At 35.4% G+C, this 21,369-nt stretch overlaps 1 protein-coding gene across 1 annotated transcript in view; it reads left to right on the top strand.

Annotated features, from left to right (window-relative positions):
- The window catches only part of LOC120462809 (uncharacterized), a 34,573-nt gene that overhangs the window by 3,551 nt on the left and 9,653 nt on the right, over positions 1-21,369 (top strand). Inside the window, exons 3-19 of the mRNA XM_089121920.1 lie at positions 176-269; positions 565-630; positions 845-943; positions 1,050-1,415; positions 3,285-3,677; positions 3,839-3,895; positions 6,079-6,212; positions 6,315-6,593; positions 6,768-6,863; positions 8,201-8,351; positions 8,505-8,587; positions 8,669-8,752; positions 17,694-17,775; positions 18,586-18,719; positions 18,820-19,098; positions 19,486-19,636; positions 20,905-20,946. Coding sequence (XP_088978046.1) covers positions 886-943; positions 1,050-1,415; positions 3,285-3,677; positions 3,839-3,895; positions 6,079-6,212; positions 6,315-6,593; positions 6,768-6,863; positions 8,201-8,351; positions 8,505-8,587; positions 8,669-8,752; positions 17,694-17,775; positions 18,586-18,719; positions 18,820-19,098; positions 19,486-19,636; positions 20,905-20,946 — 2,389 coding nt within the window. The 5' untranslated portion in view covers positions 176-269; positions 565-630; positions 845-885. The remainder of the gene's footprint in view (positions 1-175; positions 270-564; positions 631-844; positions 944-1,049; positions 1,416-3,284; positions 3,678-3,838; positions 3,896-6,078; positions 6,213-6,314; positions 6,594-6,767; positions 6,864-8,200; positions 8,352-8,504; positions 8,588-8,668; positions 8,753-17,693; positions 17,776-18,585; positions 18,720-18,819; positions 19,099-19,485; positions 19,637-20,904; positions 20,947-21,369) is intronic.

The following is a 21,369-nucleotide window of genomic DNA, read 5'->3' as shown; positions in this document are numbered from 1 at the left end:
AAACTCTTTACATTCGATTATCATGAAAACAAATCTCAGAGAACTATTGACTAGGTACTGATGTTTTATTAGACCAAAGGTTCATTTTGCGCCGGAGTTCTCCTTTAAGATAGAAATTTGACACATGCTGCTGGCCCGAGATTTTTCGGTTTCAAATGTCACTATTACTCTTCAGGAGCTCATTGAGGAGGCGGTGGGTTTCAAAATCACCAACAACACAAATACCTGTACCTGTACAGTGAGTATAAGCTGATAACTTCAGATAGAAGGTAAGTTACGAGTTAACAAACTTCAAGCTTAACGGGTATAAATTCTGATTTGTGCCCCTTGAACCCCTGATCACTAATTTCTGCATTCCTCATATCCGTAAAAGTGTGATAGACACTTGATGTGTAAACCATAATAAACCACTGTACTGTGGTGATACCATTGTGCATGGGAATACAGGCCTTATTTATTATTATTTTGAAGGAATTTGATCGGTCTAAGAATTGTTGGCTGTTTTCCAAAACAAATCCAAAAAAAATGTTTCCATGACAGGACATTTATTTTCTTTGTACACAGTGCTGGTAAAAATCAGTCAAACTTCCTTCTTACCCACAGCAGGTGCAAGAACAGCTTAGAAGAACAGTAAGTCAAATATTTCTATTTATTTGATTAAGATGCCTAATATAAAATGGACCTTTATTAGAGTATTGGATTTTTTTTCAATCGCAACAAAAATTACCTCCTACAATCATATTTCAAAATGTAAAATATTTAATTTCTCAAAGTTATCATCAGTTACATTTATTCAAGATTAACTTCGGTATAATGAAAATAATAAATCTCCCTCTGATTACAGAAGAAGGACTCCTACATACTCGTTTTAACTCCGACTTCATCATGAGATTATTTCTGGTTTCACAGCTTCTGCTGGTGTTCATATCAGTCCTGGCATTGAGTAAGGTTTAGTTTCTGTCTGAATATCAGTCTTAATGTGGCAAAGACTATATACTGTAAATTTAAAAAAATGAATAAGAATTTAATAATTTCTTTCTCTTTAACAGCCAGGGCACAAACAACAACTGCACAACGAAATGAAACATCAACTGACACAGCAACAACTGAAACAACAACTGCACAAACAACTCAAACAACAACTGAGACGACAACAACTGTAGCAACAACTGCACACCCAACTCAAACAACAACTGAAACAACAACTGACACAACAACAACTGCACAACCAACTCAAACAACAACTGCACAACCAACTCAAACAACAACTGACACAACAACTGTTGCAACAACTGCACAACCAACTCAAACAACAACTGTAGCAACAACTGTAGCAACAACTGCACAACCAACTCAAACAACAACTCAAACAACAACCGACACAACAACAACTGGAACAACAACACCGGCTATAGGTAAATATAGACCTTTTAATTTGTTAGAACGGATGGATTTCCACGTCAAAAATATTAGAGATTAAATCTGACCCCGGACACTGAATCGCTGCCAAGAAATCAGTCTTCTATTAGCCTGAGATTTTGACTGAGAAAACCAAGGAAGAGCAGACGCAGGAGATGTGTTATGCATTATAATCTTTGTTGCGTTATGTTTCAATGCTCAGACTTCATCTGAATGTCGGTGTCTCAATGCTCAGACTTTATCTAACCAGTAAATCCAAATAAGTGTTATTACCAAAGCACAAACGAGAGAAAATTATCCTGTGATCTTACTCTTACTCATGAAGACAAACATCCCGTAAAACCTCACAGTCATACGATTAAACAACAATAGCATTGCAAGAGCACGGAAATAAATATAATGAGATTTAAAAACAAAAAATGGGAACTATTGATAAATGATGTAAATCAAGTAATATGAATAAAAGGGTTAAATAATAAATCAAATGATAACTACATAAATGACTAATGGTTATAAAAAAGTATTAAATTGAATCATAAAAACAAAGTAAATAAAACAACACAGGTGTAGGGTTGCTCTTTTAAAGGAATACAAACAAGTTGCTATTGAGAATCCTTTCTAGAATACCCATAAACAGTTTTTCTAAAAACGTCAAAAGTTGAACAGTGTTGTGAGTGATGGATGATCATTTTTATATACTTTACAGAAGTGTTGGTTTCACTTTATCTTACTGTCCATGCACTTTTATAGGAAAGTAGCTACTGGGCAATTTAAGGTAACAACATTAGGTTAGGTTCAGGGTTATAGTTACTACCCAGTTATTGAAATTACTAAGTACATAGTATGTACATGTCAAAGAGGACTGTAATATATATATATATATATATATGAAGAGTTCAGATGCAAAAGCCTCTAAATGCCATTTGAAATTTTCTTCTTTAATGATGATTTTTATCAAACTTGTATATTTAAGTTCAGTAATTTCACTTAAATGGCAATTAATAGGTAATTATCATTGCCATTTAAGTGAAATCACTGAACTTAAATATACAAGCTTGATAAAAATTATCATTCTAGAAGAAAATTTCAAATGGCACTCTTCATATACAAAAAGCATTACAATACCTGCACCAAAAAAAAAAAAAAAAAAAAAAAAAAAAAACTGTCCGGTACTGTTTTGCCAAATGGTGTCAATTGAACAAACTCAAAATGAACTCGAGAAACCAGTTTATCAAGAAAGAAACAAACGGCATTCCTGGTTTGAGTCAGGTTGTTCTGACTCATGATTTGTTTTTTATCGTGTTAATATTTGTTTTCCTTCTTTCAGAAACCACCACAGCAATCCTACCAGGTCGTGAGCTTACTTATATTAAAGAGTGCAGACAAAATAATCCATTTGCCGATAAATGAGGAGGCCAGAGCAGATCGACAGTTCAGAATTAATGCGTTCATGACATAAAAGCTAGATTATTGTAATGCTCTTATGGGTGGTTGCCCCGCACGCTTAATACATAAGCATACAGCTGGTCCCAAACACAGCAGCTAGAGTTCTTACTAGAAACAGGAATTATTACCATATTAGCCCGGTTCTATCAACTCTGCATTGGCTCCCTATTAAACATTGTATGCTGTTTAAAATATTGCTAATTACTTACAAAGCACTTATTGGTTCCCCAGTAATTGAGAGAGCTCTTTACAAATTATAGTCCTTCACGTCTATTCTGGTCTAAAAATTCTGGCTAGTTGATAATACCTATAATATCAAAATCGACTGCTGGCGGTAGATCCTCCATGCCACAAGTGTTTAATGTGAATAAAAATTTCAATAATACAATTTTCTAATTTACTTTTTTATGTTTTCACAGACCCCTGCTATAATTACACTGTGCTAAACGATGAATGGAGATCCACCAGCAATCAATTACAATTATCTTTTTTCAATGAACTTACCTCTAAAGTATTGTGTGACACTGATGTCAACTGGCACGGCTGGTACCGTCTCTTCATTCAGGGTCAGAGCGTTCAGATGCCAGACACATGTGTTGATGAGCGAAGCTGTGGCACTCACGCTCCACTGTGGCTGGACGGAGGACATCCAACTGTTGAGGATGGGGTGGTCACTCGACCTGTCTGCGGAAACTGGTTGAATAACTGCTGCTTTTTCCGATCCAATCCCATTAAAGTGAAAGCCTGTCCTGGCAATTTCTATGTATATGAGTTGGTGCAGCCAATTGCCTGCTATTTGACATATTGTGCAGGTAAATATATTTGTGTTTGAGTATTATTCATACAGTATATGGCATCTGTGGGTTTATTAGTCCATCTGTCTAAATACATGAATGTGACTTTAGTATATATATATGTAATTATTAATATTTCTATCTGTTTATTAATCATTATGCATTAAATGTTTTTACAGATGTTAGGAATAGTAGCATAAATAATGCTACTTTCACTCCAAACACAACTTTGGCAGGTAATGTAGTATTCAATGCCTTCTACTGACTACATAATTTCACATGAAAATCTAAAATTCAGTAGCGGTGTGTATCTGTCTGTAGGCAAAGACTGCAGATAAAACAGTCCCGAATTTGCAGATGCAATAGAAACTAGTCCCTGTTCAGACCATAATGTACAACTAAACATCTACACAAATATGTTAAATATATATTATAATCTAAACTGAGCAAAATTATAAACGCAATACTTTTGTTTTTGCCCCCATTTTTCATGAGCTGAACTCAAAGATCTAAGACTTTTTCTATGTACACAAAAGGCCTATTTCTCTCAAATATTGTTCACAAATCTGTCTAATCCATCCACATATCAAGATGCTTATTAGACAGCATGATTATTGCACAGGTTTTCCTTAGGCTGGCCACTCTAAAATGTGCAGTTTTATCACACAGCACCACAGACCGCCACATCTAGCATCTTAAACCGTCTCAGGGAAGCTCATCTGCATGCTTATCGTCCTCATCGAGGTCTCGACCTGACTGCAATTCGTTGCCGTAACCGACTTGAGTGGGTAAATACTTTCGCGTCTGACACTTTGGAGAGGTTTTCTCCTTTGGCAGGCTGTGTGTATGGTGTCGTGTAGTAGGTGAGCGGTTTTCTGATGTCAATGTTGTGGATCGAGTGGCCCATGGTGGCGGTGGGGTTATGGCAGTGTTGTAGTACTCGAGACTCGGACTCGTCTCGGACTCGGTCTCGAGGCCATATTTTAATGGTCTTGGTCTTGTCATGGACTCGTGTGCATTTGGACTCGGAATTGACTCGTACTCGAACATTTTTTTTTTTTTAGGACTCGGACTTATTCCCGAGTCCACTCGAGTTCAATTCAAAATATTTTTCATGATTATTAATGTATGTTAATAAAATATTTCTTTAAATTGATTGACACGCCCAGTGATTGGTGATTTTTTAGCGCACAATTGCGCATGACAAATTGTAATAAAATTACTTTTAACACCACCTACTATGTGGCCTTTTTACCCTAAACTGATCATATTTTTTAAACTCTAAGTAAATTCAGTATAAAAAAGGATTTCTCTAAGTAAATAAAAGTAAATTAGGCAATCAACCCTCACTGGTCTCGGTCTCGACTCGGACTCGACTGTCTCTGGTCTCGGACTCGACTCAGACTCGACTCTCTATGGACTCGGTCTTGACTCGGACTCGACTCTCTCTGGTCTCGACTCGGACTCGAGTGAGGTGGTCTCGACTACAACACTGGGTTATGGTATAGGCAAGCGTATGTAATGGACCCACAACTCCCCAAAAATCCTTTAATTGTGTTCAGCCAAAGAGAAGTGCTGACTAACAAAAATTTAGACAGATTTGTGAAAAAATATTTGAAATATTTGAGAGAAATAGGCCTTTTTTTGTATATAGAAAAAGTCAGCTCATGAAAAAATGGGGGCAAAAACAAAAGTGTTGCGTTTATAATTTTGTTCAGTGTGTATGTAATTCAAAATGACCTATCCAACAAGTGCATATACCCTCTATTTACTCTAAAGAAATGTTAATTTCTAAACATTGGTTGACTGGAAACATTTTGTCGTTGACATTTTGTCAGTGTAATTTAAACTCTTTGCTTTAAATCAAATGACAAATTTGTGGTTCATGCAAAGTCACATGACCACCGACCATATTGTTTTGCTGAAGAAAGCTAATTTGTAATTCCATAAAATCAGTGAATATTTAAAAACCGTTTGATTTTACTGCACATTAATGTTCACTGATTAATCCATGTGTTTTGTCAAATACAACAGAAGTTTCCTTCACAGACACACATATACAGTATATATATGGTGCTTCCATCATCAAAAATATATAAGCAAATCTCACTCCTCTGTCAATTTGCTTATATTTACCAAGGTGCCAAAATTAGTGGAGGGTTTGTTTTATATTTTGTATTACATTTATATTTATTAAATACACAGTTACTTAGCATTGCACTTTATTTGTTCAAGACCATATAGAGATTCATTTAGTGGTTAAATCTTTTACTGTCCCATCTACATGAGTCCTCCACCAGAGGGCATTATCGTCATGCTAATAATTGTAACCAGTCCAGATTCAAATATGAGCCCCGTAAATCAGTGTGAAATGTTAACATCAGTGAACAGAAAGGTTTTCCGTGCTTTCTCTTGGCAGCACCAGGAATATTCTACCCATTCGGCTCATCATCAGGAGACACAATAAACCCTGCTGAGGATGACGGAAGCTCCTCAGTTATTCCACTGTTGAGTCCATTTCTGTTCTTTGGCCGCACATACCAGCAGATTTATGTAAGCATTTGATTTCATATAATTCAAAGTGAGTGGTGGATGATTTATAAACTCTTCTGTGATCCTGTGGCTGTGATTTTGACAGTATATCTCATGTTTCAGGTTAATAATAATGGACACCTCACATTTAACCAGCCTTCACGCCAATATGATCCCTACTCCTTTCCTAACAATGGCGGCCAAGATATAATCGCTGGTCTCTGGACCGACCTTGACAACCGTGTGAGAGGTGTGGTTTCATATCATCAGTACACTAATGGAAGTGTTCTCACACGGGCCACTCAGGATATAAACAATCATTTCCCAAATCTGGCCTTCAGCGCTTCTTGGGTCTTTGTTGCAACATGGAATAAAGTCTCTTACTATCCCATCACTACCACAGTACGTTCTGAATTATGACTGTTGTCTCTTTCAATTCATTATTTAATTTAATTTCACAATACTTTATTGCACCAAGTAGTAGACAAAGACAGTGAAAGAGAAAATAACAAACAAGCAAACAATCTATTCAGTCGTTAATGCCCATAACCAATTATATTTTTTCTCCTTTTTCAGGAAACATCGTTTCAAGTTGTTTTAATTTCAGGCACACATTTTTCATTTATTCTGATGAATTATGGTGACATTGCTGTAACAGGACATCCAGTGGAGGTAAAACAAACTTGTTTTCTGTTTTCAGAAGCAGGGGCAGACATAAAGGTGCAGTGTGTACATTTTAATGACATCTAGTGGTGAGGTTGCGAATTGCAACCAACTGAAGTTTCGGTGGCCAACAGGAAAACATGTAGTCGTCTGAGACAGCAGAGAGTAGCCAGTTAAGCAATGAGGTTTCTTTACAAAGAAAAATCAAGAAATTATATTTGCTTAATTATTCAGTAAAACGTTATTGTCGGTCAGGACCACTATTTTCAAATACGATTGACAATTAGCTTACGGTTTGGATTGGCGGTATGGTTCCGTTCTGGGTTAGGGTTAGGCATCCATGCAGCCTAGCATGGATAAGAGGAGGGAGAATTTATTCTGATTTAACTGATGAACTATCTTCAATTAGGATATTCTGTCATGTCTATAAATTGCTCATATAGGAACTGTTGTGAGATACACACAGAGTGACTTTCTATTGCATGTGAAAAGATGGATGCTAAAGTTTGAGCTGACTCACAAATATACTCTTATACAACCACTCTTCCTCTTCTCAACATGGGTTGGGTGTTCCCGGGGGCGTGGTTTATGTACATTTTAGGGTTGCTTATGTCACTAACCCAGGAGGAAGCTTGTGTAGTCCCAGCCATTTGTTGTAGTCCTTTTCTTTAAAAGCAAATATCCTCCTTTGTTTCGAACTTTGATCGTTGTAGCTTTGATACTGTTGTTTATAATCAAACAGCAACACACTAACTAAAGTTAGAAAAGTGAAATCATACTTTACCACCCCTTTAAATTAAAAAAAAAAAAAGCTGAAATTTAGATATGGTAATAGAATTTTGTTTTCAACACGAGCTGTAAGTGGCCGGCCAATCACAACAGACTGGGCCATCTGACCAATCAGAACAGAGTAGAGTCTCAGAAAGGAAGGGTTTAAAAAGACATATCCTTCATCAAACCATTTCAGACACTGAAAAAAAGGGGATGTAGCAATTTATATTATGAGAAATGCATGTAAACCTACGTATATTGAAGGAGACTCTGACCCTGTAATTCTAATACTCTTTAATTTAATTCTGTTAAACTGAATGCACAAAGTAAATTGTTTGCTAGAATTATTAAGAATAATGCACTGAGATTTCAATCACCATGTTAAGATACCATAGAAAGAGAATAGAGAGGGGCATTTGTGTTTTAAATAAGTGTTACAAAGTAAAAAGGCACATAATTGGTGTGTTTGGGCCCCCTGGAATTGCTTAAGTCTGCCCCTGTTGAGAAGATTACTATTCACTATTGTATAACAGCACATGTACGGTATATACTATTAATATATAAAATACTTTCAGGCTGGTTATGACGCCGTAAACACTGACTACTTTGTGATTCCTGGATCAATCAATGGGAGCTTCATCTCAAACCTCAGGAACTCCAGTAATGTCAATGTTCCCGGTCGATGGGCCTTCAGGGTGGACAGTGGAGGACACAACACCTCCAAAAGTAAGAAGTCTAGTCTAGAAATAGATAACAGATGGGTTTGGTTTTTGTTTTGATACATTTCATATAACCCCATACAATGAATGCTTGACAATTAATTAATTAATGTCAACAAATATGAGTATTTTATGTTTTTGTCTGTGTGTTTCCCTTTAGACAACGTCATTGGACTTCAAATGAAACTTTCCTCATTTTTAGATCTAACACAGAGTGGAAACATTGAGATTGTTTTACAACAAGTACGTCACACGCTTATGAATATGTATACAAAATATTGTTCTAATAGATAGCTAGTTTGACCTGTCTGTCTTTTGTTTCAGATAAAACAGGTGCTGGTTAATAACAATCTGCCAAGCAACATAGAGCTGAAGTTAAGAAAAGTGCAAAAGACAACGTCTCCTTACTTCTGAACAAGAAATAAAACTGCCCGATTTGCTAGTCTTATAGCAAATATCCTATTGATCATGCGAAGACTGTAAAGACCCTAGTTTTACATCGATGTGGTTTCATTAAAAATGGGCACAAAACTACATAAAAACTTTATAATAGAGATCCATATATCTTTTTTTTTTAATTTATTATATATATTTTTTTTTCAATTTTACAATCACTTCCTTAAATCTTTCGCACTAGATTTATTTGCACATTATGAGATTTCTTCAATGTGACCAACATTTGTAAGCAAATCGTTTTGGTGGTTGTTATTGTGAAATGTTTTCAATGAATCGATGATGCAGTTTACAGAACTGGTCTGAATGATTAATTAATGACTCGGACTGATCCAATCCATAAGTTCAGTTCAGTGATCCGGTCTCTAGAGAGGAAGAATGAATAACGACATAAATTTTAATTATTTTTTTTTCCTCACAATGCTATGTATGACTTTAAAAAAAATTTTAAATAGTGCATGGGTTGTATAGATAACATCATACAGGACATTGAATGGTGTTTTTGTCTCTATTTTAATACTTGAAATCCTAATTTTATGGAAAAGCACAACCATTGCAGTTATTCAAATTTTCTCAAATTTACATTTACCATTTACATTTAATTAAAATCAGTGAAGAAATGACTAGAGTTGCCAAAAGTTACGTGTAACAAAACACTTTCTCTGTTTACTTGTTTACTTTATCTAGTATAACTTCTTATACCTTTTAGACTACTTATACTGTTATAATGTCTATTACTGATCAATAAAACTAAAATTTAACAAAAATAGACGGGGCTGTGTCATTTTATTTTATATAGCCTATATTTTATATTTATGTTTTATATAGGTTTTTTATATAGCTATTTCATTTGCTGTATACTGTATGTTTATTTTATTGACTGAACTATTTACTATTACTTCTCACTTTATCTTATATTTACTATTTGCATTGCACTATACCATATTGTATTTTGGAGAAAAACAAGCAGATTTATTTTTTACAGCCAGTTTTGATCATATTTACCAGCGGTGCCATTAATTCTGAGCATGACTATATATGGTGTGGTTTAGACATCTCAAATCGAGCATGGGTCTGAGGCCCTTCAGAACGAGGAAATAACGACATAAAAAGCCTGACTTGCTGTTTGCCATTTTCTTCACGTTAGGGTTTTTCCTCCACTAATTTCCTTTATACGCATGCAGAAGATGACATTCTCCACTAAGAAAGAATATATATATATTCTATATATATATTAAACAATCATTTCCCAAATCTGGCCTTCAGCGCTTCTTGGGTCTTTGTTGCTTACTATCCCATCTCTATACAGTAAGATTTCTGAAATGTGAATGTTTTCACTTTAGTAATTCATCTTCAAAATACTTGCCATAAACACAAAAGTATTGGCATAAAAACAATAATACACAAAGAAAGTGCCAGAGAACATAGTAACACATTAAAACAATAATAACAATGATGTCACGGAGTACAACAATATAATGTCATTTTATTTTTAAAAAGATGTAAAACGAACACTACATTTTTCCCCTAATCTTTCAGGAAACATTGTTTCAAGTGTTACCTCTGTGCCAAGAGGAATCTGAATAATTCCCTTCCGAATCTCACAGAGCCAGAGAGAGTGAGTATTACCCGTCGAAGTTTATCGTTTGAATCGATTTCCCATGTGTTTTTGTTTGTTTGCATCTTTTATCCACACTAGTTCACTGTCTGTTATTTTTTGTAAGTGTAGACAAAGTTTTCATGCAGGATCTGGGTGCTTGCTGTGAGAAAAAAATCAATCGATAAACGCATATGGCAAAGGAAGTGCATTCAAAGTTTTCAAACTCGCTTCAGCATGTATTTATGTGAGACAGTGAGAGGCACGCGAAGGCGCGTGCGATTTGTCCGCGATTTGTCCGAATATATAATATTTATATAGGCTTTATTATTTAAGTGTTACGGTGAGATTTTTTTATTTTTTATTGTTGTGCTTGTTGATGGATATGTGTAACTTTATTAAAATAAAAGTCAATATTTAAATTTGATTTATTGATTTAAATTTAAAACAAAATTTTAAAAATGACAGAGTACACTCTAAAAATTGCTGGGTTGTTTTAACCCAACTTTGGGTCAAATATGGACAAACCCAAACATTGGGTTAAAAAATGCAATTACAAAAATTTAACCAAATGGCTGGGTTTGTCCATATTTGACCCAAAGTTGGGTTAAAACAACCCAGCGATTTAAAGTGTATATTTCCATATGATGGACACATTTTTGGACAAATTACCAAAAAATAAAAAATAAAAAAATACTAACAGTATTTAATCAAACTCAAATCTCAAAAAGTTTTTAAACATTTCCTCTGCTGTACAAACTCTCATCTCACATTAACATTCACCTGTATTTCTGAATAATACAGTTACAGTCAACCGGGAGCGATTCCTGTCCTCAAGACTGGATCTTCTGTTCAAGAGTGAGCTGGAAGGAAGAGCTTGAAAAAATAGTTGGGAAGTCATTTCAGAAGTGGATTAAGTCTCTCTCTGACTGAACACTAGATTTAGGGACAAGTGCCACTGTTGTATTTTTGTTTTGGTTAGTTCCTAGGGAAGTATACGACGTCTTGGACGTTGAAGATCTTTCTTTTCTACATTTTATTTTTTATTAGTTAGGTTAGATTAAATTCGGGTAAGAAAGATTGTTTTCTTTTTATTAATTTCTTTGAGTTGGCACTGTCCAGTTGCCCTTTTCCTTTCCCAGAATTAATACATATTTCGTCTCACATTAACATTCACCTGTATTTCTGAATAATACAGTTACAGTCAACCGGGAGCGATTCCTGTCCTCAAGACTGGATCTTCTGTTCAAGAGTGAGCCGGAAGGAAGAGCTTGAAAAAATACGTCATTTCAGAAGTGGATTAAGTCTCTCTCTGACTGCAGACACACCAGGACAGAGATGTTCATTCCTCCACCGGCTGATTAAAGGAATCCCACACTTGCATCATTAAAACCACAGGTAATTCCAGAGCAATTAACACACCGCTGAGCGTTGCTATGGTGACAGGCAGACTGGCATAATTTATGCACTGTAAAAAAAAAAGTTAGTTTTTTTGGATGATTATTGGTGTGTTTTACCAAATTTTCTCCTTCAAAATTTAAATTTAAGTCAGTGATATTTACGGACATTTTCTGGGTATAAAATGTTTGAGAGGAAATCCTACACTGTTTTTATTCAGTGTGGTTCATCTTTAATCAAATACTAAGTGACATGAATTCAGTTCACCACATGTGTGATGTACATTTTTGGACCTGGATACATTTGCTTTGATATTAAATGAATTGTGTCATGCAAAACGGGGCTAGAAATTGCATCTACAGGGGGTCAATTTGACTAGTTTGGCTACTTCAGCAGTTAGGCCCTTGAAGAATCATATATATGATAATCATGTGAAGAGTTCAGATGCAAAAGCCTCTAAGTGCCATTTGAAATTTTCTTATAAAATGATCATTTTTATCAAGCTTGTATATTTAAGTTCAGTAATTTCACTTAAATGGCAATGAAGATTACCTATTAATTGTCATTTAAGTGAAATTCCTGAACTTAAATATACAAGCTTGATAAAAATGGTCATTTTAGAAGAAAATTTCAAATGGCATTTAGAGGCTTTTGCATCTGAACTCTTCATATATATACAAGAGCTCACTGATGTCATGTTTCAGGTCGTTGGGCCAGTCAAGCTCAAAAGTATTAGTTTGTTCATGATGCTTTTATGAATTGCCTTTTTGAAAGGTAATTCAAGTTTGTCCATGGAATAAAGATATTTGTAAACGTTTCGTAACGTATACAGTAGATCAGGTTTGTCAAGAATAAGTTGCCATTCCTATGTTGCTGACATGTGGAAGGTTATGTGTCTTTTTTTTTTTTAAGAATTTTTAAGCATGGATGTTTCTTTGGAAATATGTATGTGATGTTACTCAACAGGAACGGAAAATCCCTTTTTGTTTCTCAAGCATATAAATTCACACACAACACACGCAGATGAGTGCACACATACTTTCACACAGTGAAAGTGTCCTGGCACACATGCATACTTTGCACACAGTCTTTTTTTTATATCAGTATATAATCTCTCCAAAGTCGTAATGGTTTTACACAGAGCTAATGATATTTTAGATCCTATAACCCAACCTCTACTTCTGTAGATACACAACCCTCACACACCATTTCTCTGCTAATAACAGTTTATTTCTGAAACATTTAGATGGATTTAATGAAACATTTAACCATCTTAATAAGTGGATACAAATTGGAAAAATAATTTTATATTGTCTAACTTCTTTTTAGTATTTTGTCATGATTTAAAAACAGAAGTGAAAACAGTTTCCAGCACATACAGACTTTCATAACCATTTGTTTTAGTGCTGGTTACGTTTCAAAAAAGCAATTGTGTAAAGTCATTTAATCTCTCTTCCCTGGTTTTAGTTCTTAATTGGAGCAGTACAGTGACAGAAACTGGGGAATAAAATTTGTGCATTTAATGCCGCCAAAGTTATATTATTCAACTAATAAATAGATGACAACTGTACATTGCCATTACTTGAGTTTGAGATACAGACAATCTCAGACTCTTGACGTGTAAACCCTATAATGTAAATGTGATGACAGCGTGTGTTTTTTTTTCATTCCTGATGTTCCTCTTAAATATGTGCCCGAAACACTTTTAAAATCAGTCAACTTCCTGCTAAGCCACATCAGGTAGAAGAGCAGTAGAAGAAGCCGTCAAATCAAATCAGAGGTAAGTCAAATCTTTCTCTTTAATGTAAAGCTCCATAAACTATATTCTCCAATTAGAACGTTTATCCTTCCTTGTGGAATGTATTGAAATAAAAATAATGGTGCTATCTATCTATCTATCTATCTATCTATCTATCTATCTATCTATCTATCTATCTATCTATCTATCTATCTATCTATCTATCTATCTATCTATCTATCTATCTATCGCACCATTATTTTTATTTCAATACGTTCTAATTTGAGAGTATTTGACTAATTTGATTAGTTTATACTATATATATATTTATGAAGAGGCAAAAGCCTCTAAGTGCCATTTGAAATTTTCTTCTAAAATGATCATTTTTATCAAGCTTGTATATTTAAGTTCAGTAATTTCACTTAAATGGCAATGAAGATTACCTATTAATTGTCATTTAAGTGAAATTACTGAACTTAAATATACAAGCTTGATAAAAATGGTCATTTTAGAAGAAAATTTCAAATGACATTTAGAGGCTTTTGCATCTGAACTCTTCATATATATATATATGTGTGTGTGTGTGTGTGTGTGTGTGTGTGTGTGTGTGTGTGTGTGTGTGTGTGTGTGTGTGTGTATGAAGAGTTCAGATTCAAAAGCCTCTAAATGCCATTTGAAATTTTCTTCTTTAATGATGATTTTTATCAAACTTGTATATTTAAGTTCAGTAATTTCACTTAAATAACAATTAATAGGTAATTATCATTGCCATTTAAGTGAAATCACTGAACTTAAATATACAAGCTTCATAAAAATGATCATTCTAGAAGAAAATTTCAAATGGCACTTAGAGGCTTTTGCATCTGAACTCTTCATATATATATATATATCGGTATGCATGTATATGTATGTATATGTGTGTGTGTGGACAGATAATCAGAGGTAATTCAAATCTTTCTCTTTAATGTTAAGCTTCATAAACTTTTTTTAAACGTTTACAAATAAACGTTTATCCTTCCTTGTGGAATGTAGGCTAATGAAGGCTATTGAAATAAAAATAATGATGCTATCTATCTATAATGAAAGAGTCACGAGAATAAAATAAAAGAATAAAAGCAAAACATATAAAAGCAATAAAAGAATAAAAGCAAAACAGCGAGCAAAGAAGTCAAAACGGTAAAGATAGAAGGCTGTTTTTCTGTTACGTCTTTCTACCTGAGTGTTCCTCGGCGAATATTTCAATATTAACATGAGCGGAGTGGAATAAAGAAAGTGTTTAACAGGATTGATATTCAAAACGGTAAGCATGCACTGCTTTGTTTACATTATGTGTATCTGCAGCCGGCCGTGTCGGTTTTCCTTTTTGAATGATGAATATAGACTAATATCTGCAGGCGCAGAACGCACATTATAGCTGACCGTCGGCTGCAGTTCTCTCGGTGTGTTCAAGTGCAGCTTTTTCCCCTGACAAGAGGCGACAACACAGTTGGCTTTCATCAGAGCTAGTTCGTTGGCGTCGGCTTGGTGTGTTCCAGGCTTTACAATACTAATGAGAATTTTAAAATAAAGTATAATACAAACTTTTTAATTTAGACCCTTAATAATCATAATAGCTTGTAGGCCTACAAAAATGCCATTACATGACCCCTTTAAGCTTCACCAGAACGCGGAAGCACTAGCATTTTTTAGTTCAAATAGTTTAAATAGTTCAAAGGTACTATCAGATTTAATGTTATAACCTTGACAAACTATACATCATTAAAAAGATATAAGACTCAAGTTTCAGTATTTGACCACTATTGTATTCTGAGAAACTTATTGTGACAGTTATGTCTTAATTTGTGTCAGGAGTTATGTCATTAAAAAATAAGTCGATACCTTTAATATGAATTATACGGAGCCCGGGAAGTCACCTGTGGGGGAAAAACTGTACACAAATTCTTAAACTTTTCCCTCGGTTTAACAATTCGTGCCCACGGATTAATAAACCGTACCCACGAGTTCCTGATCCGTGCTCTCAGATTTGTGAACCGTGCCTTCAGTTTTTGCAATCGGTACCCACAAATTCATAAACCGTGCCCACGCTTTCGCAATCTGTACTCACGGATTTGTGGCCCGTCCCCCAGAGTGTGCCGCATGATTCAACCAGGCCTCCTGTTTAGGCGCAGGATGCATGGCATTGTGTTTAAAAGGACTTCACATACAAAAAATAAAAAATAAAAAAATCTGCATCAACCCTCCCTCTGGAATATGCAAAAAAGGGCATGGCCATATTTCTGTGACTCATCGAAAGTGTGTTATGTTCATCCAGCTGTCAGGTCTTCTGTGTTCAAGCTTCCCATGGACGCTGTAGTTCGTCAACAATGGATACAATTTATGTTTGATTAAGTTCTGAAAATGACAATCGTAATTTAGCTCTATGTGCTGCGCATTTTACGGAAGACAGCTTCCAGAATCTTCATGAATTCAATGCCGGATTCGACAAGAGATTGTTACTAAAACATGAAGCAGTTCCAACTTTAAAACGAGAGGCAGCATTTACTGGGCCACAACCTGTAAGTAGGCTAAGACTTAATCATTTTAATGTATTTGCATGTATAATTCCAGACGTAATGTTTTAGTTTTATCAAATGCCAGCGCTGGTTTATAGCCACTAGGGTACTAGTTATGCTATTTTGTATATATATAGTGGAGGTTTAAATACTGGGTCAAATTGACTCCAGTGGGTAAAGAATGTCACCACATTTGAGGGTAACAGGAGGGTTAAAGTAACTGTAGAAAAGGTGATGTAAAAAAAAAGTTGATTTTTGAAGTCATAAATTTGACAAAAACATAAAATCCCTTTTTATTACTATATACACTAAGCTGCAAATTAAGATGCATTTTTACTACAGTAGCTTACAGTTTAATATATATACACAATATATACATCATAATATAGTAGAAAAACTTTAATAATTAAATAATTTCAATATAATTAGATATTGAATATTAGCTTTTACCTTTTTAATATATTTTAGCTTTTAACAGCTATAAACGAATACAGTCAGATTTGATGTAGCCTATTCATCTGATTTTTAATTAAGGTTTTTATTAGGGCCCGAGCACCGATGGTGTGAGGACCCTCTTGGAATTGATATTCTTATTAAATCACCTTTGGCTAAGCCACGCCCTAGAATATAGATTGACCAATCACAGCCCAGCCAAGAACCAGCTCCCACAGAGGTCCGACAGTTTTTCACTGCGCTCCATTGACTTTCAACACAGGCGTCTCATGTTTTTGGTCTCGGCAGGCTATTACCGTCGAAGTTTTATCCAAAATATGGTTAAACGTTGTGCCTCGGGCATTTGCAACTCAGATACGCGTTTCCCAGAGAGGTTAAGGGGGGTGTCCGTTTTTTCCCTTTCCAAAACCGAAGTAAAATCCTGACAAGTGTCGTGTTTGGATTAAACTGTATGGACGTCCTCAGTCAGCTAAACCCCGCAAAAATCAACAAGCACATCTTTTTTTTTACTTCTAACCTTACTGTAGGCCTAAGTGTGAAGTTATACTAGTTAACGTTAGACCGTTTTATAATGTTTTAGGTTATGATTTCGGTTCTCATACCGGTTGTTGATACGCTAGCACACGCTGCTAATAAATACAACGTTATACAGTACCCTTGTAGTCCGTTTCCTTAACGATTATAGAAGTGAATAGAGACCTACCCAGCTTTGCATGATGAACAGTGTTGCTCCCTGATATTGTTAGTCCCAGCCTCCGTCTCGATTAGTAGGGAATGCGGTGGTTCATTTTTTGACTGTGACCAGTAACATTAACGTTATGCTTTTCCCTCTATTTTGGATGCCTTGTTGTTTCTCGCGTTGCGTTTCACCTGTATGTCTTGAATATAGCCTTCGAACGCATATTGCAGCCCCTTTTGCCTACTTCTATCGGACAATTTATTTGCTGCTTTATAAAAGTTTGATATTTCAGCAGGAAGAGCTGTTACAACATAAGCCGCGCAGATGAAGTTTGACGGATGTAGCAACAGTAACTAAGGGGGGCGGGGCTTAGCCAACGGTAAATTGATATTGATAAAAAATATTCATAGCTTGATATTAGCATGGTTTAAGTGCATTTATATAGTGCACAATGTTCTAATACATCTCTCTGGTTACAGAAGAAGAACTCCTATGCTGGTTTTATCGGTGACTTCATGATGAGATTATTTCTGCTGGTGTTCGTATCACTCCTGACACTGAGTAAGGTTTAGTTTACTATCTGTTGTCAATAATCTTCTATCTTTCTCAACCAGGGCACAAACAACAACACTGGCAGGTAAAACAGGCCTTTATTCTTTATTAGAACAAGATTATTGTCCACTCTAACCATTCTTCTTAATGTGTGGGGACAGTATAACATCTTCAGCTGATTCTAAATGTTTCATTATTGAATTAAAAATGCCCATTTTCAACTGTTAAGCTATTTTCTTATAGCCACTTCCTGATTTGCGCTGCTCAATAACATTTTGTTACTTAGTGACATATTTTCATAGTCATGAGGAATCTGGCTTATGAACCACCTCATAATTAGAGCATGAAGTCATGAATTACCACTAAAGTTCCTAAACACTCATGTGAACTTAAATACATAAACTTAAAAACATAAAGGAATATACTCTAATTAGATTTTAAGAATTTCTAGTGTTCAAGACAAGTGTTGGACAAATATTTATTTAATGTTTTTAATTTTTAATTGTTATATATATATATATATATATATATATATATATATATATATATATATATATATATATATAATTTTACTTCAGTTGAAGGATAGATTTGTGAGGACAATTTTAATGAAAGACAATAAACAGCCCATTTTACCCATATTTACCAAGCGTGCCAATATTAGTCAACAGTTACACCAGTCCACCACCAGAGGTCAACATCTTCTCACTACTAATCACAGCCAGATTCCTGACACATGACATGAATAAACATGATATTCATAAAGCACTACAATTTTAATGTCAAATCCTTTTGCATATTTGTTCATTCTCTTGGCAGCACAAGGAATATTCTACCCATTCGGCTCATCATCAGGAGACACAATAAACCCTGCTGATGATGATGGAAGCTCCTCAGTTATTCCACTGTTGAGTCCATTTCTGTTCTTTGGCCGCACATACCAGCAGATTTATGTAAGAATTTTAACTAAATGTAAATGGTGAATGCTTTATAAAGTCATCTGTTATCAGTAAACCTGTGACTGTGATCTTGACAATATGTCTCATGTTTCAGGTTAATAATAATGGACACCTCACATTCAACGAACCTTCAATCCATCATAATCCCTCCCTCTTTCCTGCTAATGGAGGCCAAGATATAATTGCCGGTCTCTGGACCGACCTTGACAACAATGAGAGAGGTGTGGTTTCATATCATCAGTACACTAATGGAAGTGTTCTCACACGGGCCACTCAGGATATAAACAATCATTTCCCAAATCTGACCTTCAGCGCTTCTTGGGTCTTTGTTGCAACGTGGGATAAAGTCCCTCACCACAGCTTGATCAGCACAGTAAGATTGATATAAAATTGAACAATTCAATTTAAAAACACTTTATTGGCATGAACAACACAATAATAATAATAATAATAATTATGAAATCCCACTGAGTAATGGTCATGCGAATAACAACAACAACATAATGTAATTTTATTTTTAAAAATAGGAAAAAAATCTTTGTTCAATCTTTTTCAGGAAACATCGTTTCAAGTTGTTTTAATTTCAGGCAGTAGTTTTTCATTTATTCTGATGAATTATGGTGACATTGCTGTAACAGATTATCCGGTGGAGGTAAAACAAACCTGTTTTCTGTATCAGAACAAAATATTACTATTCTCTATAACACTGTATGAAAGTATACTGTTCAAATATATGATTTGCTTTTTCATTTTTATACAGGCTGGTTATGACAACGTAAACTCCACTGACTACTTTGTGATTCCTGAATCAATCGATGGGAGCTTCATCTCAAACCTCAAGAACTCCAGTAATGTCAATTTTCCCGGCCGATGGGCCTTCAGGGTGGACAGTGGACACCACACCTCTAAAAGTAAAAGATTTATCGTTTTAGAAATACATGTTTCCCATGTAATCTTTTGTATGATTATTTTATGCGTACACTGTAAAGATAAAAAAACAACATTTTTTTTATCAGTTTGGACTACACAGTGCTAAGAGATCCAGTAAGCATTTGAATTCGCCACATCACTTCGAGATCTAGTACTCTGGGCTCGGGCCGAACCTGCCAGCTGTGTTTGCCAGAATAATTCAAGTCAAGTCACCTTCATTTATATAGCGCTTTTAAAGGGATAGTTCACCCAAAAATGAAAATTCATAAAAAATGATTGTTATTTTTTTTCGGCTCGGCCAGACGTGGGCTAGCGCGCGTGACCCTGCTTTTTGTGAAAAATGTTTGCCAACGACCGTTGTCTTCTGAGGCAAAGAGGTCTACCTATACCTTGCCGAATATGATCCATATCAGCTGAACCGTCTGTGGGTGAAGAGCCCACTCCCCTGGAGAAACTTTTGCTGCGTCCCAATTCGCATACTATCCGTCCTAAATAGTATTCGAAAATAGAATTAGTACGTCCCAAATCGTAATATGTTGAAATGAGTGTTTCAAAGATACCCGGATGGTCTACTTTTTCCGGTCAGAATCCGAAGTGTAGATCGATGCACACTCTAACGGCTGATATTGCCCACAAACCATTGCGCGGTGGACGAGGATTCGGTTAGAACTACAAACACGAGTAAAAAAGTGTTAAAAAACTACAAACACGGATAGTCGATACGGAGGACGCGCGAGTCCCCGCGGTTGTGTAGAGAGGTTTAGATAAAGAGCTTTGAGTGATTAATTATCAGTATCTAACCTGACGAAAATGAATTATTTAATGTTGTCCACATTATATTGCATTTGCAGCAGCATTGTGAACTTTTGTAAAGACACGTTTAGCCATTAGGCTACGTTTTAAATGCATCATTATTTTCTAATTGCAAACACGAGGAGAGCATGAAAGACCCACAACTGGCAGATGAACGTGCTCTCCGAAACGGTAGGAAATAAAATTAGATAGAATGGAGGATTTTAACTGTGACAAGATGATTGACAGGGCAGTTTATGGTGACAGAGACAGAGCTGTCCGTTAAAGATGACGTGATAGTATGTCCCAAAGCTTGCCTACTCTTTTGCTACACACTCAAAAGTATGTACTTTTAGGGCGTAGTATAAGTAAGCGAATTGGGACGCAGCATTTGTCTCTGAAAACCCTGGTTCATGCTGGTGTATCTCTGACTTCCTCATCATGTGATTGTCTCCAGTTTCACAGCTGCTGCTGGTGTTCATATCAGTCCTGGCACTAAGTAAGGTTTTATTTACCTTCAGTTTCATTTTCAGTCTCATCATGGCAAGGATAATAATAACAATATTAATTAAAGCGGCGAGCAGCATTTAGCGGGGTTCAAGCATTTAAGGCATTTAAGCGCATAAGCATTTAAGACATTAATTTTTATTTAGGAAGCATTTAACCAGTGACATCATAGATGGAAAAGACCATTTACAGCCAATACAGGCAATTTAGGAAATATATGGTTTCCAAAGTGCCGATCGCCATAAAATGTAGCATGCTACTTTACTATGTTATGTCATATATATGCCCACCGATTTTCGTAAAGTCCTGAGTTTTCGTTTCAGATTTATAGGCTTTTGAGTGTATTTTGCCACATCCGAAAGGTGAAAAACCTGGGACTAGTTCGCAAAAGTAGGTTTTTAACATAATCGTGAAT

This window comes from Pimephales promelas, chromosome 17 (genome assembly GCF_988280905.1).
Source record: "Pimephales promelas chromosome 17, fPimPro1.hap1.1, whole genome shotgun sequence".
Lineage (NCBI taxonomy): Eukaryota > Metazoa > Chordata > Actinopteri > Cypriniformes > Leuciscidae > Pimephales > Pimephales promelas.
Note: the sequence above shows the minus strand (reverse complement) of the source record. Positions and strands in the feature narration are given on the sequence as shown.